Source organism: Lonchura striata, chromosome 2 (genome assembly GCF_050655825.1).
Source record: "Lonchura striata isolate lonStrDom1 chromosome 2, ASM5065582v1, whole genome shotgun sequence".
Classification (NCBI taxonomy): domain Eukaryota; kingdom Metazoa; phylum Chordata; class Aves; order Passeriformes; family Estrildidae; genus Lonchura; species Lonchura striata.
In genome coordinates, this window is record NC_140704.1 from 57,505,484 (window position 1) to 57,524,577 (window position 19,094).

The window sequence follows — 19,094 nt, forward strand, 5'->3', positions numbered from 1 at the left end:
AGGAAGGGTCTCTGCACTTCAGAGCATGCTGTTAGCGTTCCTGAGGCTGCATTTGTATACATGGAGAGCTGCACAAGTAGAAGGCTTTGGTTGTAGGTACAGCCATGGGGATGCCTTTAAAAGAAATAAAGGGACCATTAAAGTATATGTTAAGCTTTATCAGCACAGAGGTCAGCACCATCTTTTAATACAGGCTTTTCAGAGTGTGCTGGCTTGGCATGTCATGCAAATAAATGGCTGCTGCACCTTGGCTTCAGGGTGTACTTTTAAAAACTACAGCCACATGCTTCGAAAAGTTCCCTGGAGAAACATGAACAAGGTGAAGTCAATGGGTGGACACATGCAATATATTTTCAGGTTAAACATTTCTACTAATAAAGAAAAAGCCAAGACAAATAGAACATTTGCAAAGAATTCTGCTGCTACTTCTTTTCAAAGGAGTAATGCATTGTTGGTTGTTATATTATTTCTAAGCCTTTTCCTTTTTCAAAATTCCTTTCTTCAAAATTAATTATAAATTGTGAAAAATAATGTCACTTTCACAGAAATTTAAAGATGGTCAATGTTGGAGATTGCCTTCCTGAAGTTTAGATATAATATGATTTTCATATAGCATAAAAATTGCACTTCCAGTCACAAAGACCATTGGAGAAAAATATTGTTAGGGTATACAACAACAGCTGCTGAATTTTTGTTTTTTCTCTATGTAACAGAAGAGCAGAGCAGGCCTTTAATCCACTTGAAGCTGCTTTCATTTTTTGTTATATCACACTCTTAGTTAAACCTGGCTGTTGTACAACAAGAAATAGACTTAAAAGTATCACTAATCACTTGAGGAAGGAATGTTGAGGAAATGTTAGTGTTTATTTTTGTCTAACATTTTTTAAGAGGTGGTATAGAAGAAAACAGAACAAATTCTGGATCTCAAAGAACTGGCCTTCTAGTAAGTTATTCAACTTGTTTAGTGCTCTGTTTCTCTAGGAATCTAGAAAGACTTCACCACTTTGTCTGCTATAAACTATGGGGAAAAAAATCCTGTGAGAGAAACTATGTATGGCAATCATGAGAACAATGTGTGCAAATGTTACAGGGAAATGATGGAAGGACAGCTTTTATCTCCTATCCTTTCTTTCTCTTACCCGTTTTTCTGCCTGTAGGATCTGGTAGGGTAAATCACTAACTAACCTTGAATGTATTAATAACAGCAAGTGTAAATATGTGAGATGAAGGTTATGTAAAAGATATGATGATATGGCCCACAAGAGTGCTTCAAAATCAATCCAGCTGTCAGTGGATGCCCTTCTTGTCATTATGCAGCCTGAGTGATCACACTTGTACAGACACAATTCTAGGCTATACCCCTGTAAGGTGCTAGCTGCAGAAAACAGCCTCCATCACACATGTGAAAGCTTGATTAGATGTCTTCCATTTAACAAAATGGCACGTTTAGTAATGCAAAGCAATTTGGTTTCCAAATTTTGGCTCTGTTCCACAAATGTTTTGGCAGTCTCAAGCAGGACTGAATGCTTATCAAAAGTTGGAAAACTCTACTTCAATTCTTCCTTAAAAAGACAGTCTGTTAACATGGGTCTCTCACTAAAATAAACCAAAAGGCATCTACCTAGTGAAGCAGCTACAATGTATATAAAGTCATGACTGATAATTAGAAATGCACGCCTGAGAAAAAGTAATCTCTCTCTGCTCTATTTTAAAAAGAGAGGGAGGGTATAGAGAGTAATGAAAAGAAAAATCAGCCATGTCTCTGAAGGAAGCAACAAACTTTCTACTTTCTGATGTCTGAAAGCCTGTGAATGTCAGGAAAGAATATTGCATGAGAAGGGGAAATAGTGACCTAGGTTGTTATCTTGATGGGTGTTGATATTAGCTAAATTTTTGCCAACAATAAACTTCACAATAAACTATGGAGCTAAATCTTTACCAACAAGTCGTTCAGCTAATTCAGTCTCCTTCTCAAGTATATCTTCCTGGTTTCCATGGAGAGTACTCATCCTCTAATCCAGCTAAAAAGACCCAATTAATTCCTGTGACAAGGGCATGAGAGAACTTGTACCAAAGCCTTCCATACAACAGTCCCTGGGGCTTCAGGATTAGGGGTTTCTAAATTGCACAAGATGAAGGCTGCTTTCTACTTTTCTTTAGCCTGTGTACTAGCCAATGGAATGAGACATTCATGGTGACAAATGGGTTTCAGCCTAATGAATATAGATTTTTATTAACCTTTTGTGATAGTTTCTCCCCAGTTATACCATTGTTGTTAGGAGACAAATGAATAGGAGAAACTATAGGATCTTCTTTTCTCTGACCCTCCTAAGGCTATCTGAAAACCATGAGTGAAGCCTCTAATATCTGTTGATGTTGAGAATGAGTAATGTTACTTGGTGGCAGAGAACCATATTTGATCATTCTTATGCTTCTTGATGCACCTGAGACTCAGAGAGCAGTGTGAAGGGTAACTGGTCCTGGTTAAAAAAAAAAAAAAATATTTAGCTAAATAAATTTATTTTCTCAGTCTGATTTTTTTTTTACGGTACCAAATGTAGAAGCAGTGCTGTGATGTGTCAGGAAGCAATAATGGTTGTAATAAAAAAGCTGGCTTAGGCAATCTCTAAAATAAGTTGAAGTGGTACTAAAAGAACACAGGTTTCTATTTTTCTTATATTATACAGGGACTGCTGGACATGAGCAATACAGGTTGTCTGGAACTCAGCACTCTTGGTTAAATCATTCAATTTAATATTTCTATATTCATTATTATTTTAAGTACCAAAATGAAAGTACTTTCATGTATTGAAGGTAGTCTCTCTTATGAAATACTAAGTCAATTACTTGTAAATATCCAGATATGAACTCAGGTGCCTTTTTTGAAGACCCCAGATGTTAACAAATAGACAACCAAAATGGATCTCTCATTTTTCTGTAGCTACACTTGGTGTACACTGTATTTCTAGTATTTTTGTGAGTTTTTCCAATGAGGGAAAAGAATTAATGAAATTACATTGGTAAATTAGATGTGTAGGAAATCTGGAAAACAACATGCATACCCATGCATAATGGGTCTCTGTCATATCTCTTATTAGGTAAGCACAGAATTTACCAGAAAGATCAATGGTATTTCATACATTCATGGATATTTCACCAAGTATGCTAGACTAGATGGAAACTGGATTAAGGAAATTGACATCCAGTATGCCTGGATTGAACTGCTTCAAATAAATGACAAAATCTGTGTTTGCTGCTTGGCAATATTGCACAAGATTAATTTCCATTAGATCTTTATTTCTAAGCTTTTGAACCTTTCTTTGTGTTATGCAAATAAAATACATGACTCACTTTTCAACCAGTCATCACACTGAGATTTTAAGATTTATTTACCTCAATGTTGTCTTGTGTAATGAGACATTGTTACACGAACAGAATTTAGATTCTATGGCAGCTGTTTGAACTTAATGACTAGAATTATCTGAATGTATTCAGCATGGAAAAAGCAGCTTACAAGTCATAAAGTAAAACTCTATGGGTCTAATAGCCAAAAGCTTGGAGAATTTTTGTACCTTCTGTAAGGCTTGAACTGTATTCTTAAGTGGCAATTTATGTCACTGGTTAAAAAAGGACGATGTGATTAAGAACCTTAGTTGCTGTGAAAAGTATTCTTTTTTCATTTTTCTGGTATGATAATTCCTTCCACTTTTTAAATTTAATTCATCACTTTCTTTGATGTGTATATTCATCTATTTATATAATTTACATGAAAAATAGTAAGACTTCCTTTAAAAAAGAATGAAAAATTGTCAAATACCTCTTCAAAGAGAAGTGATTTTTTAATCAAAGTATCATCTTCCATCCTAACCCATTTTGCCTGAATTCTGATATTATGTGTAATGAATGAAAAATAAACAGAATCTTATGCATTGTCTCAACAAACTATTGTATCCACTTTTTCTCCCTTTTTTTTTTTTCCTTCTACCTGCTAAATAATTCTTAAAACATCACTTGAATTGGATCTGAATTGAGCAAGAACACAAGTTCTTGTTCTGCATAGAGTTCTGCAATACATGAAAAGCTAAACTCATCTTAAGGACCATCTATGAGACTTTTGGTGAAGCCCCTGTGACTTAAATAAACACTGGGCAGAAAATCAGGTAAAACATGAGCATGGTTCCTGATGCGTATCCATGTCACCCATCTTCATGAAGTCTGACTATTGAGTAGTCGCTGTGCTTCAAAGAGAAACAAAATATTATATATTCTGATCCTTTCCACAAATTTTCTCGGAAGCCAGACAGTTTTGGCTGGTTCATGACAGCCTAAAGCTAGTGAGACATGAGGATAGACCTAAGCTGTTCTTAAGGGCTTCAGCCTGGCTGTCCCTCCTACAGTAAGAACCCACTCATATTTGTGCTAGTGAAAATAATGATCTCATCTTTTTTCTTCCAGTCAAAAATGAATCAGTCTAGAGAAGAGACTCATGCATGGTCTCAGGTCCATTTTGAATAGATAATCTTAAAGTACCCTATCTGCTACTAAATCCAGTTATTTTGTAAATACTTAAAAAAAAAATCTTTCTTTCCAAGATTTAAAACTGAAGGACTGACTGGCATTAGCATAAATAGATGATGTTGTAATGGTAGCAATATTAAAACATTTTTGCAATATGCTGGCTCTGAGTTCTGTTGGCTTATCTACTTACTCAAATCCAAATTATCACTTTGTTTTATCTTCAATTTCTTTCTTTTCTCTTAGAATTTTACAGAATTCTGAGGTAGTTTAGAAAGGGATATACATGACCTTTGACCAGACTCAACTCAATACCAGACTGAGTTTTATGTCCTTTTTTGAATCCACTTATATTTTCTGCAGAAGATAGGAAATGATCAGGCTGTGTTAGTCCACTTCTGTTCAAGCTAATATGTTGAAGTCTTCATGATGGCACTGCAGGATAGTTTCGTTACAAGTTTTTTGGTAATATAAGTATTGGTTTACCTGTCCTGCTTTTGCATTTTCACAAACGAATGTTTCATAGTAGTTGGCAAACTGTGGTGCATGATCATTTATGTCTAAAATCCGTATGAAGACAGGTATCTGGCTACTTTGTTTAGGATTATCTGAAAAAAAAATCATATTACAATACAAAGAGATATGTATATGAAAATAATCCAATACTTTTTTCCAATAGATATTAGAAATATTCAATTTTTTTGATTATACTAAAAAATTATATTTCATTTTCTGATTATATACATTACATATACATGAAATTCCTATTTATAATTGAAACAAATGTTTCTATTATTTTATTTATATGTATATTTAATATAAAGTATGCTTAAATTGATTTGCATTAAAAACAAGTCATCGAGTTGTTTTGTAGGTGTATTCCTTATATCAGTTCAGCAAATAATTAATTGCAAAAGTCGTTCCATGAGGCTGAGCTGTTAAGAATATTTACATTTTCAAATCAATAAAGCAGTAAGAGTGTCAGTGAACAACACCACCACCAAAAGTACACACAAACACAAAACCATACAAAACCCAACCCAAAGTTTCCTTTCTCCCCTAACTGTAAAAATCAAAATATTATAATGATATATGCAGGATATGATCATCAATCATTCTTCACAAACTTCCAAACTCAAGGTATTGCCAGAGAGGATTCTCACAATATGCATGTTGAAAATGTAGAACGTGTTTGACCAAACAATGAAAAGCATTTAAGATAAAAAAGATAAAAGATATAAATATTTCTGAAAATTGGGATATGATTCATCTCTCTATATTATCCAACTCTCAGACGCGTAAGCTCATTGACTCCAGGGGAATCTATAGGAGAATAAAGGAAGGCAGAAAATTCTTTCACTAAAATCACTCTGTTTCCCCCTTTAATGACTGTTGCCTCAGAAAAATGGTAGGCAAGACTCATCCATGCCTGAAAGTATCAAACAGAATAGTAAAGAATCCAGGTGAAAGATTAAGCCCAGGGTTTGCTTCAGATATGGAGGGCAAAAAATTTCCCTAGCCTTGACTTCATACAAAGCCATTTTCTGAGATATGTCAAATCCGTTGAGGTAAAGCATAATTTTTTCCCACTTACAGAATTTATTCTGACAATGTATTTGTATGTCATTTTTTTTCCCTTTCCTCCAAGGATTTTCCCAAAGATTTAGTTTGGGATAGAGCCAGTGCATTACACCTGCACCATATCATTTGATGTAAATTCTCAAGGAACCAGTTAACTTATCTAATGTATATTGTGTATGGTTTTGTTGAGCCCGAGAGTTCCTAAATATCTTTGTAAAAAATGGGCAAAATGTATCTTAAAATAATAAATTGGATTTTTATATGTATGTTTAAAGATGTCTACCAATAACATCTGGCTAAGGGCAAAGCTAATGAAAAAAGATAAGTCATAGAAACTGTAGAATTTAATTATTTTTTCAGTTCAAATAGTCTTCTGAGATAAATTTTCTCTTCATCTTACTGATTTCAGTTGCTATGACAGTGATGTTGTGCCAGGGAGTTTCTTCTCGGTCAAGTGGCTTCGAGAGGAATAAGGATCCATTTCCTGAATAGATGTTGAATATTCTGTCAAGGTCAGTGTGTCGATCTACGGAATATCTGTCAAGATACAGTAAAACTGAGCATCACAATCTCCCATTGCAGTCTGCAGTTTAGCTCACAGCCACCTCTAAAAGTTTTCCAGTTTACTTCATTCTCTTCTAGTGAAGAGGATGAAGAGCAAATTATTATGTGAGTGGTTTTTAGATTGGTAATTGAAATTACATTTTAGCTCATAATGTGAATTTTGGAATAATAACTAAAAGTTAACTTTTTTAAATAGGATTTTTTTGCAAATTAATTGTTTCTTAAGGAACTCTGTCACCAAAGGACACACATTGCTGACACAAGTATCAATTTAAAAAACCTATTTTTGAAGTGTCACAAGGACCACAAAATTTGAGAGAAAAAACTTTCATTTAGTTGTTTCTTAAGATGAGATTTCTTAAAATCTTGTTTTGTGATACTTGCTTTTGTTTTGTTCTTACCCAGCAAAGAAAAACTTGGTTTACAGCTGTTTTTTAATCAGCCTAGTAGTTGGCAGTCGTTATCAGGTTAAATTGAGATTTTATACATATTTTACTTAAAAATATTTTATTTTCCTCCTTCTCTCACACCTTCTACCTCAACACATACTGCTGCAGGACATAGCAGGCTTGTTCAGTAATGCAGAGATCAATTTTCATAATTTACCTTGCATGGTAAATAGACAAATTTAGGTGCTGTGTTTGTCACTGCAGATAATAATAGCATATTGGTAACAATTACAGCAATTTCACAACACTGAACTCTTACTTCTAACTGTTGTTACTTTCTTGCAATAATTTCTTATTCAACATAATGTGATCATTAAATAGTTAAGCTATGGAACATGGATGTTATGTACAGAAGTGTGACTGTTATCAAGCATCAGGGAGCACAGAAGACACCATTTTGAATGTTTTAGATAATATAAAAGACTAAGTTTATGAACAGCTTGGTGAAACTACTAGAACATGCTGGCAATTAAATGCTGACATCTCCATTCTTTTTACCTGGTGCCTGTAGACTGCTCTTACTTAAAAAGCATTCTCTGCACCGCTCGTTGTGCTAATTGTATTTGCCTTCACAAGCTCACACAGATATTTCTCTTAGACACTTTCCAACAGCTCCCATTGCTTAATTACCCAAACAGCCTCTTTCTACCTTGCACTCTCATTGTTCTCTGTGCATGACACTTGACCCACATCTAAAGAATTTTATATTGTATAATGGCTTACTTTATTGCATTCTTTGCTATATCTGGGTCTTGGGCTGCAACCTGCCCAATAATGCTTCCTTCCTTGGCATCTTCATCTACTTCTATTAAATACCAGGGTCTGCTGAACACTGGAGGTTCATCAATGTCTTCAACAGAAATTTTGACAAAAGCTGTGTCTTTGAATGGTCCCAGCTGAAGAAAACGAGGATCAGGATGAGTGTTGCTTGCTTCTACTTTTAGGGTATATAACACCTTGTTTTCAAAATCCAGATGCTGAGGAGCAAATAATAAAAATAATAAAGAAAATTACATCACGTACAAAAAAAATGTGAGTAATTTTTACAATCTGAATCAAAAGGTAAAATATATTCAGGAGCAAAAGCTCAAAATTTCAATCCATCTTGGGGAAGATGGATTATAATAGGTTTTATTATAGCCATTAAAATTAAAGTTTATTATAAGATAGCAAGGCAATTATGATCCCTCTGCCTATTAATTGTTCAGGTTCCTGAAAAAAACAGGAAGTTTTGACCTATATAAAAATAAAAAGATAGAAACAGGGAAGTTTTACTCAGTCCACAACAAGGAGTTGTGTAAAGTCATATTTGTCTCATCCCATTGGCAGCAAAACCAGCAATTATTCTAGTTCTAAATGCTGTCCATCCTATTTATTTTTTCTTTACTTTCTTTTACCCATTACCATCTATCCTCTCCTGTTAGGCACTAGGAACAATCCAGCCTTGTCCCTGGTGTCTGTTTTCCTCAGTAAAAAGAAAATCTGTGAAGTTTGATTTTCAATCCATGTGACACTAACATCCTGCATATCCATATGTGTATATGTAGGTACACATTCATACATACATATATATAAACAAGTATATCTGTTTCCAAACATGTTTATAGTTCAGTAGTTTATTTATAGGTAGTTATCAATTAATGTTACTCTTATATTTAATAATACTGGAATCAAAAAGAGTGTTCAGAGTTTAAGAGGCTGAATTCTGAAAAGCAACCAATGAATTTGTCAGACATGGTATTTTGAATTAAATTTCTGCGAATGTATTTGCTCTTTGGAGTTTCACTAACATCATATGTAACAACTGAAGTATCACCAAGACTGGACATAAACCAAGACAGATTTTAGGTACTGGAGATAACTGGTTGTTGAGCAGATTAGAAAGGGAGAGTTTAGTACTGGATGTGCAAATTCATCAAGCTTCAGGTAAGCCTACCACTCTTGTAAGTCTTAGCACAGCAATCAGCTGATAAACCCCACTGTGAACTGAACCTCTCCAAGTTTTCACAGCCCTAATTTGAAAGTACTGTGTGTGAGAGTCTATATATTGAACAGACAGCAGCCCCTGAAATATTGCTTTATGTGAAGTGACATGCCAGTAAATTTCCCTTGAGACTTGAAAATAACAGATACCTGCTGAAGAAAGAGAAGAACAAAACTAATACAGCAGCTCCTTGGCAGCCTGACCCCTTGTGAGATCTACCCTCCCTTCCCCTGGAAAGAGAAAAATAACTGTAACACCTGAAGAGCTAAGTACATATAAAAGAGAGAGAGAAAAAGTAAACCTTTTTGACAGTTATAATCCCTTCCTGTGTGTCCTTGTCAGTGATGATATCAAACATGTCTGATCCATCCCCATTGGAGATGCTATACTCAATCTCTGCATTTTCTCCCACATCGGGGTCATTGGCTTTAATTCTGCCAAGAGGAGTCCCAGGTGGTGCGGATTCAGGAGAGCTGAACTGGTAGGAGCCTAGAAGAGCAAAACCAAGCATTTATTTTTTTGAGAAATATTTTTTGTTTCTGTATAAAAATTATCTTCATTTTCACCTAGATTTTTTAAAGTAACTGGACATTCCAAACACTGTAAGAAAAATTCAGCTAGTCATCACATTAAACTTTAAAGCAGGATTTGAAATTGATTGACAAACTGTCAAAAAATTCAAGCTATTCTTCAAAGCCATATAATACTGTGGGTTTTTTTTATTTTCTTCAGTTTTAAGGAACAAAGGTGATAAACAGTAAGGTACCAGTACTTACCCTGATTATTAGCACCACATATTTTTTTTTTCCTCTAGAAATCTTCCTAGATATATTTAGAAATAGGAAAGGATTTTATTTTGTTCTTTCAAGGTTGTTCTCAAACAAAGATTGTAGAAATCAGCAAGGATTTTGGAAAGACACTACAATAGAATAGCCTTTTCTTTTAATTCCTTTGAAAAATATTCCAATAAGTGTTCTGTTTGAAAATAATAAATTTATCTGTTATTGATAATATATGCTAAAGAGTCATGGTAAAGGGCATTTGGATACATGTTCATGTTAATTGCTATTGCTATTTTTATAATTAGTCTTCTAGAAAGAAATCTGATTACACAGACCCTTTACTCTTTCTTGTGTGCATGAAAAGTGAATTCACACATATTTTCTGACAATATTTTAAAAAAAATTCTAATTTTAAATACATGTTGTAGCAAAAATACTATTAATCCGATGGATTTCTTTACCAGGAAGAAGCAGACATAGAAGATGTTTCCTCACTAGCAAGACAAAAAAAAATTCTAATTCAGTATTTTCTGTTATTAACTTCCAAGAAAATAAAAAATCCAAATACATCTGATGGATTCTGATTTTGCACATAGCATGTCAGAATCTGATGTTTCTTTTGATCTGTTTTTTCATGTAAATTCATATTACTTTACTGAGTGAACTAGTAACATTAGAGAAATACCTTAACAATCTGACAAAATTATCATGTAATAAAGTGTACAAACTTTATTCAAAGGGTCTGACGGGACACATATAAATTTTATTGACTTGTAGTAAAGTACAGAGAGCTCTTTTTGTTGCAACCATTCTATTTCCTCTATTTACATGCCCTTTTAAGATGCCTAAAGGATCCTGACCTGATTCATTTAATACAAGGAATACATCAAAATTCTGACTGCAGAATGAGTTTTTGTCCCCACTTGTAAAGACTAAGTATGAAAGAGGGTTCCTGAAAATACCTTATATTAATATAAATGTATAGCAAATTGGAAGCTAATGCCTGATGTTAAATTTTGATTGCTGTTACAAATTCAAGGTTGTAACAGAAAACTCAGCAGTAGCCTGTTTGTCTGATATCCACACAGAATAAAATGCATATTGCTCCCTCAAACCAGTCTGCAAATGGGATGAAAGGTAGGATTCTTGGCAGCTAAACCATGAGTTTCAAGCCTTGAACACTTGACAAATTCTAGGGTTTGGCAGCTGATCCAGACCTACCATAAGAACAGATTCAGTCATGGTACTTATTGCCCTTCCAGATAAATACCTCCCTGAAGTGCTTTTTGGTTTGAAAGAATTGCTGTTTTTGTGGTGCTGTGTGAAGGCTACACATTTCAGCATGTGAAACGGTTATTTGGTTTAGAGTTCAATAGAATTCAAAATGTGTAAAGTTTTCATTACAGTACCATCTTAATTCCATTTAGGCCTATGTCTTCGCATTTTCCACAACTACTTTTTTGAAACAAAACAAAACAAAACAGAAAATGCTTCTTCTTGATGCAGTCTGAACAACCACTGCTTCATAGTACCATTTTACTTTCTCGAGACCCTCTAAGAAATTAATTTTTGGCTCTTAAATACCTTGATATTAACTGGTGTTTCTTGCAACTGTTACTCACTCTCAACTTTGGACAACAAATTTACTTATTGTTGCTTTACATAAGAGAAAATGGAAGAGAAATGTTTTCATAAAAAGCAAACTTCCAGAACAGATGGTTTTTTGAAGGTGTACCCCTCTTCATAACTACCTAAGAAGAAACCAAATCTGCCTGATATTTCTATTTCTTTGATTTCCTAGAAAGTATTACAAAACCATCCTGCTGAGGAGAAAGTAAATGAGAGGGAAGGACCTTCAGCACAACTGAAACTGCAGCATCGGAAGAGCCCACAGCAGGCCTTCTGTAGGCCACACAATGTGTCTCAGCGATGCTCAAAGTAGGATACTAGGGAGAACACTGAATGAGGCATCAAATTGTGTAAATTTATCTAAAAAGTACCCATCCCAAAGTTTATTGAAATAATCAGGAAAACTTTCATAGACTTGAGCTCTCAGTTAATTTTGAAACAAGAGCATCATAAATAACACAGACTAAGGAGACTGGAAACCTTAAATTATTTTGTTGTTCTATATGTTCTTCATTCTTTCTTTTATCTTATTTTATTTTATTCAACAGAGATGATTACAATGCAATGTGCCACCATAAGTTATAGTTTAGGTTCCAGAATTCCTATTTGCAAAAATATTATAGGCTGCATCATGCTGTACCTTTTTAAAAAGTATCCCCTCAGGAAGGCGAACTGGAAGTTCGATTAAAAATTGATGTTTGAATTTACCAAACAGTTGGTGATTCTCAAGTGAATTCTAAACAGTAATTGAAATTATATTTCTTTATGGGGGTTGCAGTACTTCCCCTCCCCTCTCTTCTTTTAAAGCAATGCCTTATCATGGATACAGATTAAAACAGTAATTTATAATTCCAAAGATCTATTCTTCCATGCTGTCAGAATTTTCCAATTTTTTTTTAAATCTGCGCTATATTGAACAGTTTGTACTATTCTGGGTGTTCTTATTGCTATGGTACTGAAGTGCTTTTCAAGTCCAGGAGAGCATTTTATAAATCAGCTTTGTTCAGTCCTTAGTGGGTCTGTAAAGAGAGCCAGGTCTCTCATCAGTGTGAACAAGCAATTCAAATTTTATTATGTGGACACTTTTCTGGCAGGCACTGAACTGAGGATGTAAATTTATCCTATCTGTAGCCTATCAAACAGTTGTCAGACACTGACTGTAACATTGTGAGATTGGATTAAACACTGGCCTAGGATAAAAAGATCTGTAGGGTATTACTCTGAAACTTTCTGTGTTGTGCAGATTTCTGCTATTTGCTATTTTTTTTCTTCTACAAAGATATTTTTAAAAACCTTACTTTATTGTGTCAGACTGGCTCAGATTATCAAAATCCTTCAAGAATTGAACACAGATTACTAGTACCTAAACCAAATGTTTAGACTGCCAGCAGAACAAATGACCTGATCAACTCTGCCTGTGCAAGTCAGAACATTAGAAAACCTACAATGTCTTTGCTTGCTTCAACAAACAGAACTAAAAGTGTTTCCAAGAACAGATCCTTATATTTTGTAAACTTCCTCTAAAGTCCCTTCAGTTGGCATAAATTATTGTTATACTTTATATTTCTGTAAGCAGAGTAAGAATGAGAAGTTTATCATTCCAACAAATAATGTGATATTTAAAAAAAACATTGGCAGAGATTCCCATTTGCCTTGGGATGCTGCAAAATAAACAGACACAGCAGTGGGTAAGTACTACAAAAACAGTGATAAAAAAAAAAAAAAAAAAAAAAAAACGAAAACAAAAAACTTCCAGACAGCCAAAACAAACTAGCTGATTTTTGAGAAGTTCTTTGGAAAACCAAACTATTAGAGGCTCCATACTCTGGGGGAAGCGAGGCGGATTGTCATTGACATCAGTCAGTGTGATGTTCACGGTGGTAGTTCCTGATAGTCCTCCCATCTGGCCTCCCATATCTTTAGCCTGGATGACCACTTGGTATTGCTCCCTGTTTTCTCTACTCATGTCTGGTAAAGCAGTCTTGATTATGCCTTGAAGGAGTGAAAAAAAAAAGGAGAGACAGAGTGGTGAAACACCATCCACTATAATCTCAGAGTTCTTGGATTCATGTCAGATACATTGTGCAAATGATAATCCATAGCAATCACTACACGGTATACTGCAATAAGCCTTTCAATCTATAGATGTTTTAACATGATTTTAAGAAAAAAGACAAAAAAATAACAGACATATTATTCATTGATTTTGTTTTGCTAAATAAATTTGATTGATTTTTTAATGACAACAATATCAATATGTTCATTGTATTAATAATTTTTTTCAGTTTCTATATCCAGTTATTATTTACTATATTGTATAGTCTCCAGCCCTCGTGACATTTTGATATTAGAGCATATGGATGAACTCTTACATATCCAGGATTCATTATTCTGGTCTGTAATAGATCATTGATTTTGATGCTCAGTGATGTCCACTGAAAGTCAGTTGGGGCTACATCTAATAAAAGAATTGGACAAGAGTCTAAAATTAGTTTTGAAAAACCTTTTTTAGGATATCCAGTTTGAAGGATTTTAGAACTGTAATTTGAATGTCTCAGACACTTTTGCAGTACACAAAAAAAATAGAGGTCTCAAGTGAAAAAACCAAAAGTGGTGCTGTATGCCACTTTTCATTAAAGTTCCTTTTAGTAAACCAAGAAAAGATTTTTATTTTTATTTTTATTTAGAAGAGTGGTGGCTTTTCAAAACTGGAGTGAGCAGAGCTTTCTCTTCTGAAGTGGGAGATTTTAAGCATAGTGTCCTTTTCTGCTTGGAGGATTCACACCCCTGCCTTTTCTTTTTCAGAAGAAGGTTTTCATTACAGGCTCACTTTGATATTACACACAAAAAAGGGCAACCCTGGAAAAAGTATACTTCTAGAAAGTGAGTGAAATAAAGAAAAAACCTTTGCAGCTTAGTGATTATGACATTTATGTCTGAGCCAGGATTACCAGGTTCTGATTATCATACCTAGGCTTGTTAATATATGTCACATAAAACAGCAAATTGGATTAAAATGAAAAAATAATCCCTGAACCAAAGATGAGATTCTGGGTGTTTCTCTTACTGTCTGCCTGCCTAAACATCTGCTGCCATCAGCTATTGCCCATGTGGTACTGGTCCTGTTCCCTGCCCATGCCTGGTTTGAGTAGCGGACTGAAGAAAAGAGAAAAAAAAAGAGAGTAATTGAAAAAAGGAGGGAAATCCAAACACTTTTATCCAATGCAAAATCATTATGCTTCCTTTTAAAATTGTAGCCTGGTGATTAATTAAGTTATGTCTTTGCATATTATGTCTTTGCTGTATTTATAAAAAAAAATAAATTGTTCTAACCGAAAGTTGGCCATCATCTGAGTACTCTCAATGGATTAGGAACTTCAGGGATTCTGGACAGAGTTGCATTTAAATTCTCAACTATCAAAATGAGAATAATTTTGATAACATGCAAGAAAAGGTAATGCGATGTCTGCTGAGTCTTGGGTGCCTTGGGATCAGATATCTAAAAGAGGGGAGTTTCTGATGGCATCTTTCTTTTCTGAACCCTAATTTTGAGTCATTGATATCCAAAATTCATGCTTTGTTTTTGTTTTTTGTTTTTTTTTTTAATTTGTGTTTGTCTCTTATCCAAATTCTTGCTTAACAGTGGAAAAGGCTTAAATTAATTCTTTTCAGCTTGAAAGCATTAATGATACTTGCTTCAGTTCTCATAACTCTTGGAATCATAATGCAGCTTCAAAAAAAAACCAAGAACCTAGAGTTAAAAATTGACTGATTAAAAAATCAATGGTCAGGGATCTATTCCAAACTTTTAGAAATATTTCATTACCTGTGAGATTTTTTTTTAACCTTATAGTATGAAAATCTCCAGCTTCTATTTATGTTTTTCAAATGTAAACAGATGAAATTCCCAGAAACTGGTGTGAAATAGGCTTGTGACTAATTTTGATGAGTCTTTGGACCCTTTACAATATTTTACACCTTTTATTTTTTTAACTTTTGGCCTTTACAGCTAACAATCATCTTTTGGAAATCTTAGTTATACCAAGAAAAGGAGTTTTTCTGCATTAATATTATTTTAACAGAAAAAACCCCATACTTTTATTTTGATTCCAGTGAGACTGAATGGATTGCTAACCTGTTTCTGGATCCACTGAGAAATATGGCTGTCCTTGGAGGATGCTGTACACCACTTTGGCACTGTTCCCGTAGTTGGCATCATCAGCATCTGTGGCTGTCACCTGAATAACAGATGTACCTAAATGGGTATAAAGCAAAGAATCAGCACATTTTAGGAAGGCATCTACTTCTTGTAAACCACATACAGTTGTTGTAGCATTGAATTCAGTAAGAAATCAAACAACATCCACTGGAACAATCCAGAGTTACCCTACTCAAGAGACAGTAAAATAAAATCCTGTCTTTCTGATGACTGGACCTAAAATCATTATCACTTAAGATTCATTTAACTTCAGTTTAACAAGATAAACATACAGGGACTGATACATCTTTGAAATGCAACACAGAATGAGGGTTTTTTGATGATCAAACAGATTTGAAGATTGTTCTCTGGCTATAACACAACCTTAGTTGAAACTGTTCACTTAAAGTTTGTGCTTTAATAAATAAACCTAAAGCAAATTTCCCCATACTATTTTTCTGCTCAGATGACAAATTGTCAAGTATCTCAATTCTGACTCAATAAAACACTTTGTCTCTTCCTAAACTGATTTTTGAGGTTCAATTTAAAAATAAATTTGTTTTGCAATAGGAAATTCTATTTGTTGGATTTTGTTTTTTTTCTGTCTTGGTCAAAGTTATTTGACAAATAAAGGACATGAAATGTTACTGATGTTTTTTCGGCATTCACTTATTTTATGTGACAATAGTTTACCCTTGTCCTGTGATCATAAAGAAGAAAATATAGGTTATATGGGTTATGAGTACTGTGAGCCAATACATTTGGTGTAGTTTATGGGTTGGAAGCAAATGAAAGCTTCTGTAAAGCCTTTCTTATAAGATATAAAAGCACAAAGGTACAATTCACAATCATTTTTTTTTTTCTTAGCACTTAGATGTCAGAATGCATTTTGCTCATACAATCTAGAGCTGACAAATGTCTAGATAGATGCAAGTAGTCCAACAGCTAGAGGTGTAAAGTTGCTTGACTCCTTGCCAAGGTAAGAAGGCTGACTGAGAAGAAGCCTTTTAACCTATTTTTGGGGCCAGGTTTTATTTTTGGGTGGTTTTTTTTTGTTTTGTTTTGATTGTTTGTTTGTTTGTTGTTTTGGTTTTTTGTGAGGGGTGTTTGGTTTTATTTTTCTTTGGGTTTTTGTTGTGTTTTGGGTGTTGTTTTGTTTCGGGTTTTTTTTTTTTTTTGGGTTTTTTTTTTTGGTATCTCACTTTCTTTGCAAGCAAAGGTTCTAGGAAGCACTATCGACTTAATTGATATCATTCTCTATTCCTCTTTTTCTATATCTTAAATCTCTCTAGATTGAAGTTCCTTCAGATACCTTGCAGACAAATGTCTGTCTTGACTGTAAGTTTAGAAGACCCTAATTTACGTGTGATCAATTACATTGAAGTGAATCATTTGTACTGTTGATTTTGAGCATATCCCAGGGATTGGGAAAAGTAGAAATCTGGAGTAATCAAAAGAGATTTGTGAGGGTACATTATTATCAGGTCCTGTTAGATGCAACTATTTTTCTCATAGTATGTAATATAGCTTTACAAATAATAGTTTCACCTACACAACATTTCCTAATATTTATGGTTATCTGAAGAGCATGTCAAGAGAGTATGAATACTTCTTTCTCTGCAACAAACTAGAACAAAAATGTTGCAAAAATGTTCTGTCACAAATCATCAGACTCTGAACACGATTTTTGCCATCAGGTATCTGGATTACTTTTTGCTTGGTTAAACAACTAGAGGTCATCTGTGTGCCTAGCTGAGCTGTAAAGATTATCCCAAAGAAGTGAATATTTAAGGACATTTTAATCACTAGCAGTGTCCAGCAGAACTGCTCATCCAGCCAAGACAGTTCTTTGATAATAATAAAGTTCCATTAGTCTCATCTGCTTTCAGAGAAGCAAGTTATATCCCCTGCTTTTTGAAGACAAACAGGGAAATAAGAGTCAATGTCCCTTACTAGCTTATAGAAAAACCATAATCAATAGAATAATATGCTTACACTGTGTGATATTGTAGCATCTAGAATTTAAGAATCAAGAGTAATGTAGCTGTCCATCCCAAAAAACCCAACCCAAAATACCTTAATCAGAAAAGGTTTTTTTTTTTTTTTTCTGTGGCCTCCTGATCTAGGCTCTGTCATAGAACTGGCACAGAAGTTTGAGTATGGTTATAGCACCAAAAGCATATTAATATTCTTTTTTATTTTCCCAAGGTACTGTTTTGGTGAAGAGAAAAAATGCTGAATTTGTTTTGAGTTTGTTTTTGCTTTTCCTTTTTTAGGACAGTTATTGCAGGGCTTAGGGCAGTCTTTGGGAGACTTCTGTGTTTGTCTCATTGGAATATCTGTCTTTGTTTCCTAGGCTCAAGTGCCATATAATTATGGTTGCTAAGGAGAATACAGAAGATGTAACCATACAGAAACTTTTCATGCTGTGAAAAGATAGTATTACAAATCTCCTTCTTTCTGTTAAACTATTAGTACAACTGTGAAAAAATTATCAACAAGAGTACAGCCTCAAAAAATTTAATGTCAGCAGACAGTTAACTCTGCCAACTGTCTGCTGTGTCATAAAGAAGGATGCTCACAAATGATAAACAATACTCTTGCAAATTTCTTTCATGAGATAAGAAACTTCTCTTAGCTTTTTGGGTCAGAAATTACAGTGAAATAAAGGCAATGAAATATAGGCAATGAACTCAATATTAATTATGGAATAATTGGTAAAGTGACAAACTTTTTAATCAAAGAAAAGTAGGCCTTATCTTCATCCCACCTGAATGGTAGCCACAGATTGATCTGTTTATTTATTTTTTATTTTATAGTCTAGATTACCTCATAAGCAGCCTTTTTCCACATTTGTCAGAAAAAATCAGCTTGATTAAAAATACAAATGGGCTGTCTGGATGAATAATGCAGGAGTGAAGGAAACAAGTACAATCTGGGAAGAACTGGGAGTGGGGGAAGCTATTTTTGTTTTTACCTTCATTTCTCACTATCCAACTCTATTTTCAATGTGCAGTAAATTAAATTAATTTTTCAAGTGAAGTCTGTTTTCACCCTTGTGGTACTGAATAGGTAATCACTCACCCTTTACTTCAACCCACAAGCTTTTCCATTTTCTTTTCTCCCAGTTTAGTTGAGGAGGGGAGTAAGAGAGCAGCTGGGTGGGCTTCTGGCAGCCAGCCATGATCAAAAGTGCCACAGAGCAAACTGGCATGAAGGATGACACAGAAAATGTGAGAATAACTGCATTAACACTCTAAATAGTGATGACATCACTCTTCTGCAAAGTCAAGTCTACTTCAACCAATCTGACCTAGCAAGTCTAATCCATTTTAGGATGGTAATTAAATCTCAGAGTTCTCAAGAGGTATGTTGTTTTCCTTTTCCTTTTC

At 34.3% G+C, this 19,094-nt stretch overlaps 1 protein-coding gene across 1 annotated transcript in view; it reads right to left on the reverse strand.

The window, feature by feature from the left end:
* Window positions 1-19,094, reverse strand: part of CDH9 (cadherin 9) — a 95,525-nt gene that overhangs the window by 8,858 nt on the left and 67,573 nt on the right. The window contains exons 4-9 of the mRNA XM_021552327.4: window positions 15,640-15,759; window positions 13,329-13,496; window positions 9,395-9,582; window positions 7,833-8,086; window positions 6,497-6,633; window positions 5,002-5,123 (exon numbers count right to left, since the gene is read on the reverse strand). Coding sequence (XP_021408002.1) covers window positions 5,002-5,123; window positions 6,497-6,633; window positions 7,833-8,086; window positions 9,395-9,582; window positions 13,329-13,496; window positions 15,640-15,759 — 989 coding nt within the window. The remainder of the gene's footprint in view (window positions 1-5,001; window positions 5,124-6,496; window positions 6,634-7,832; window positions 8,087-9,394; window positions 9,583-13,328; window positions 13,497-15,639; window positions 15,760-19,094) is intronic.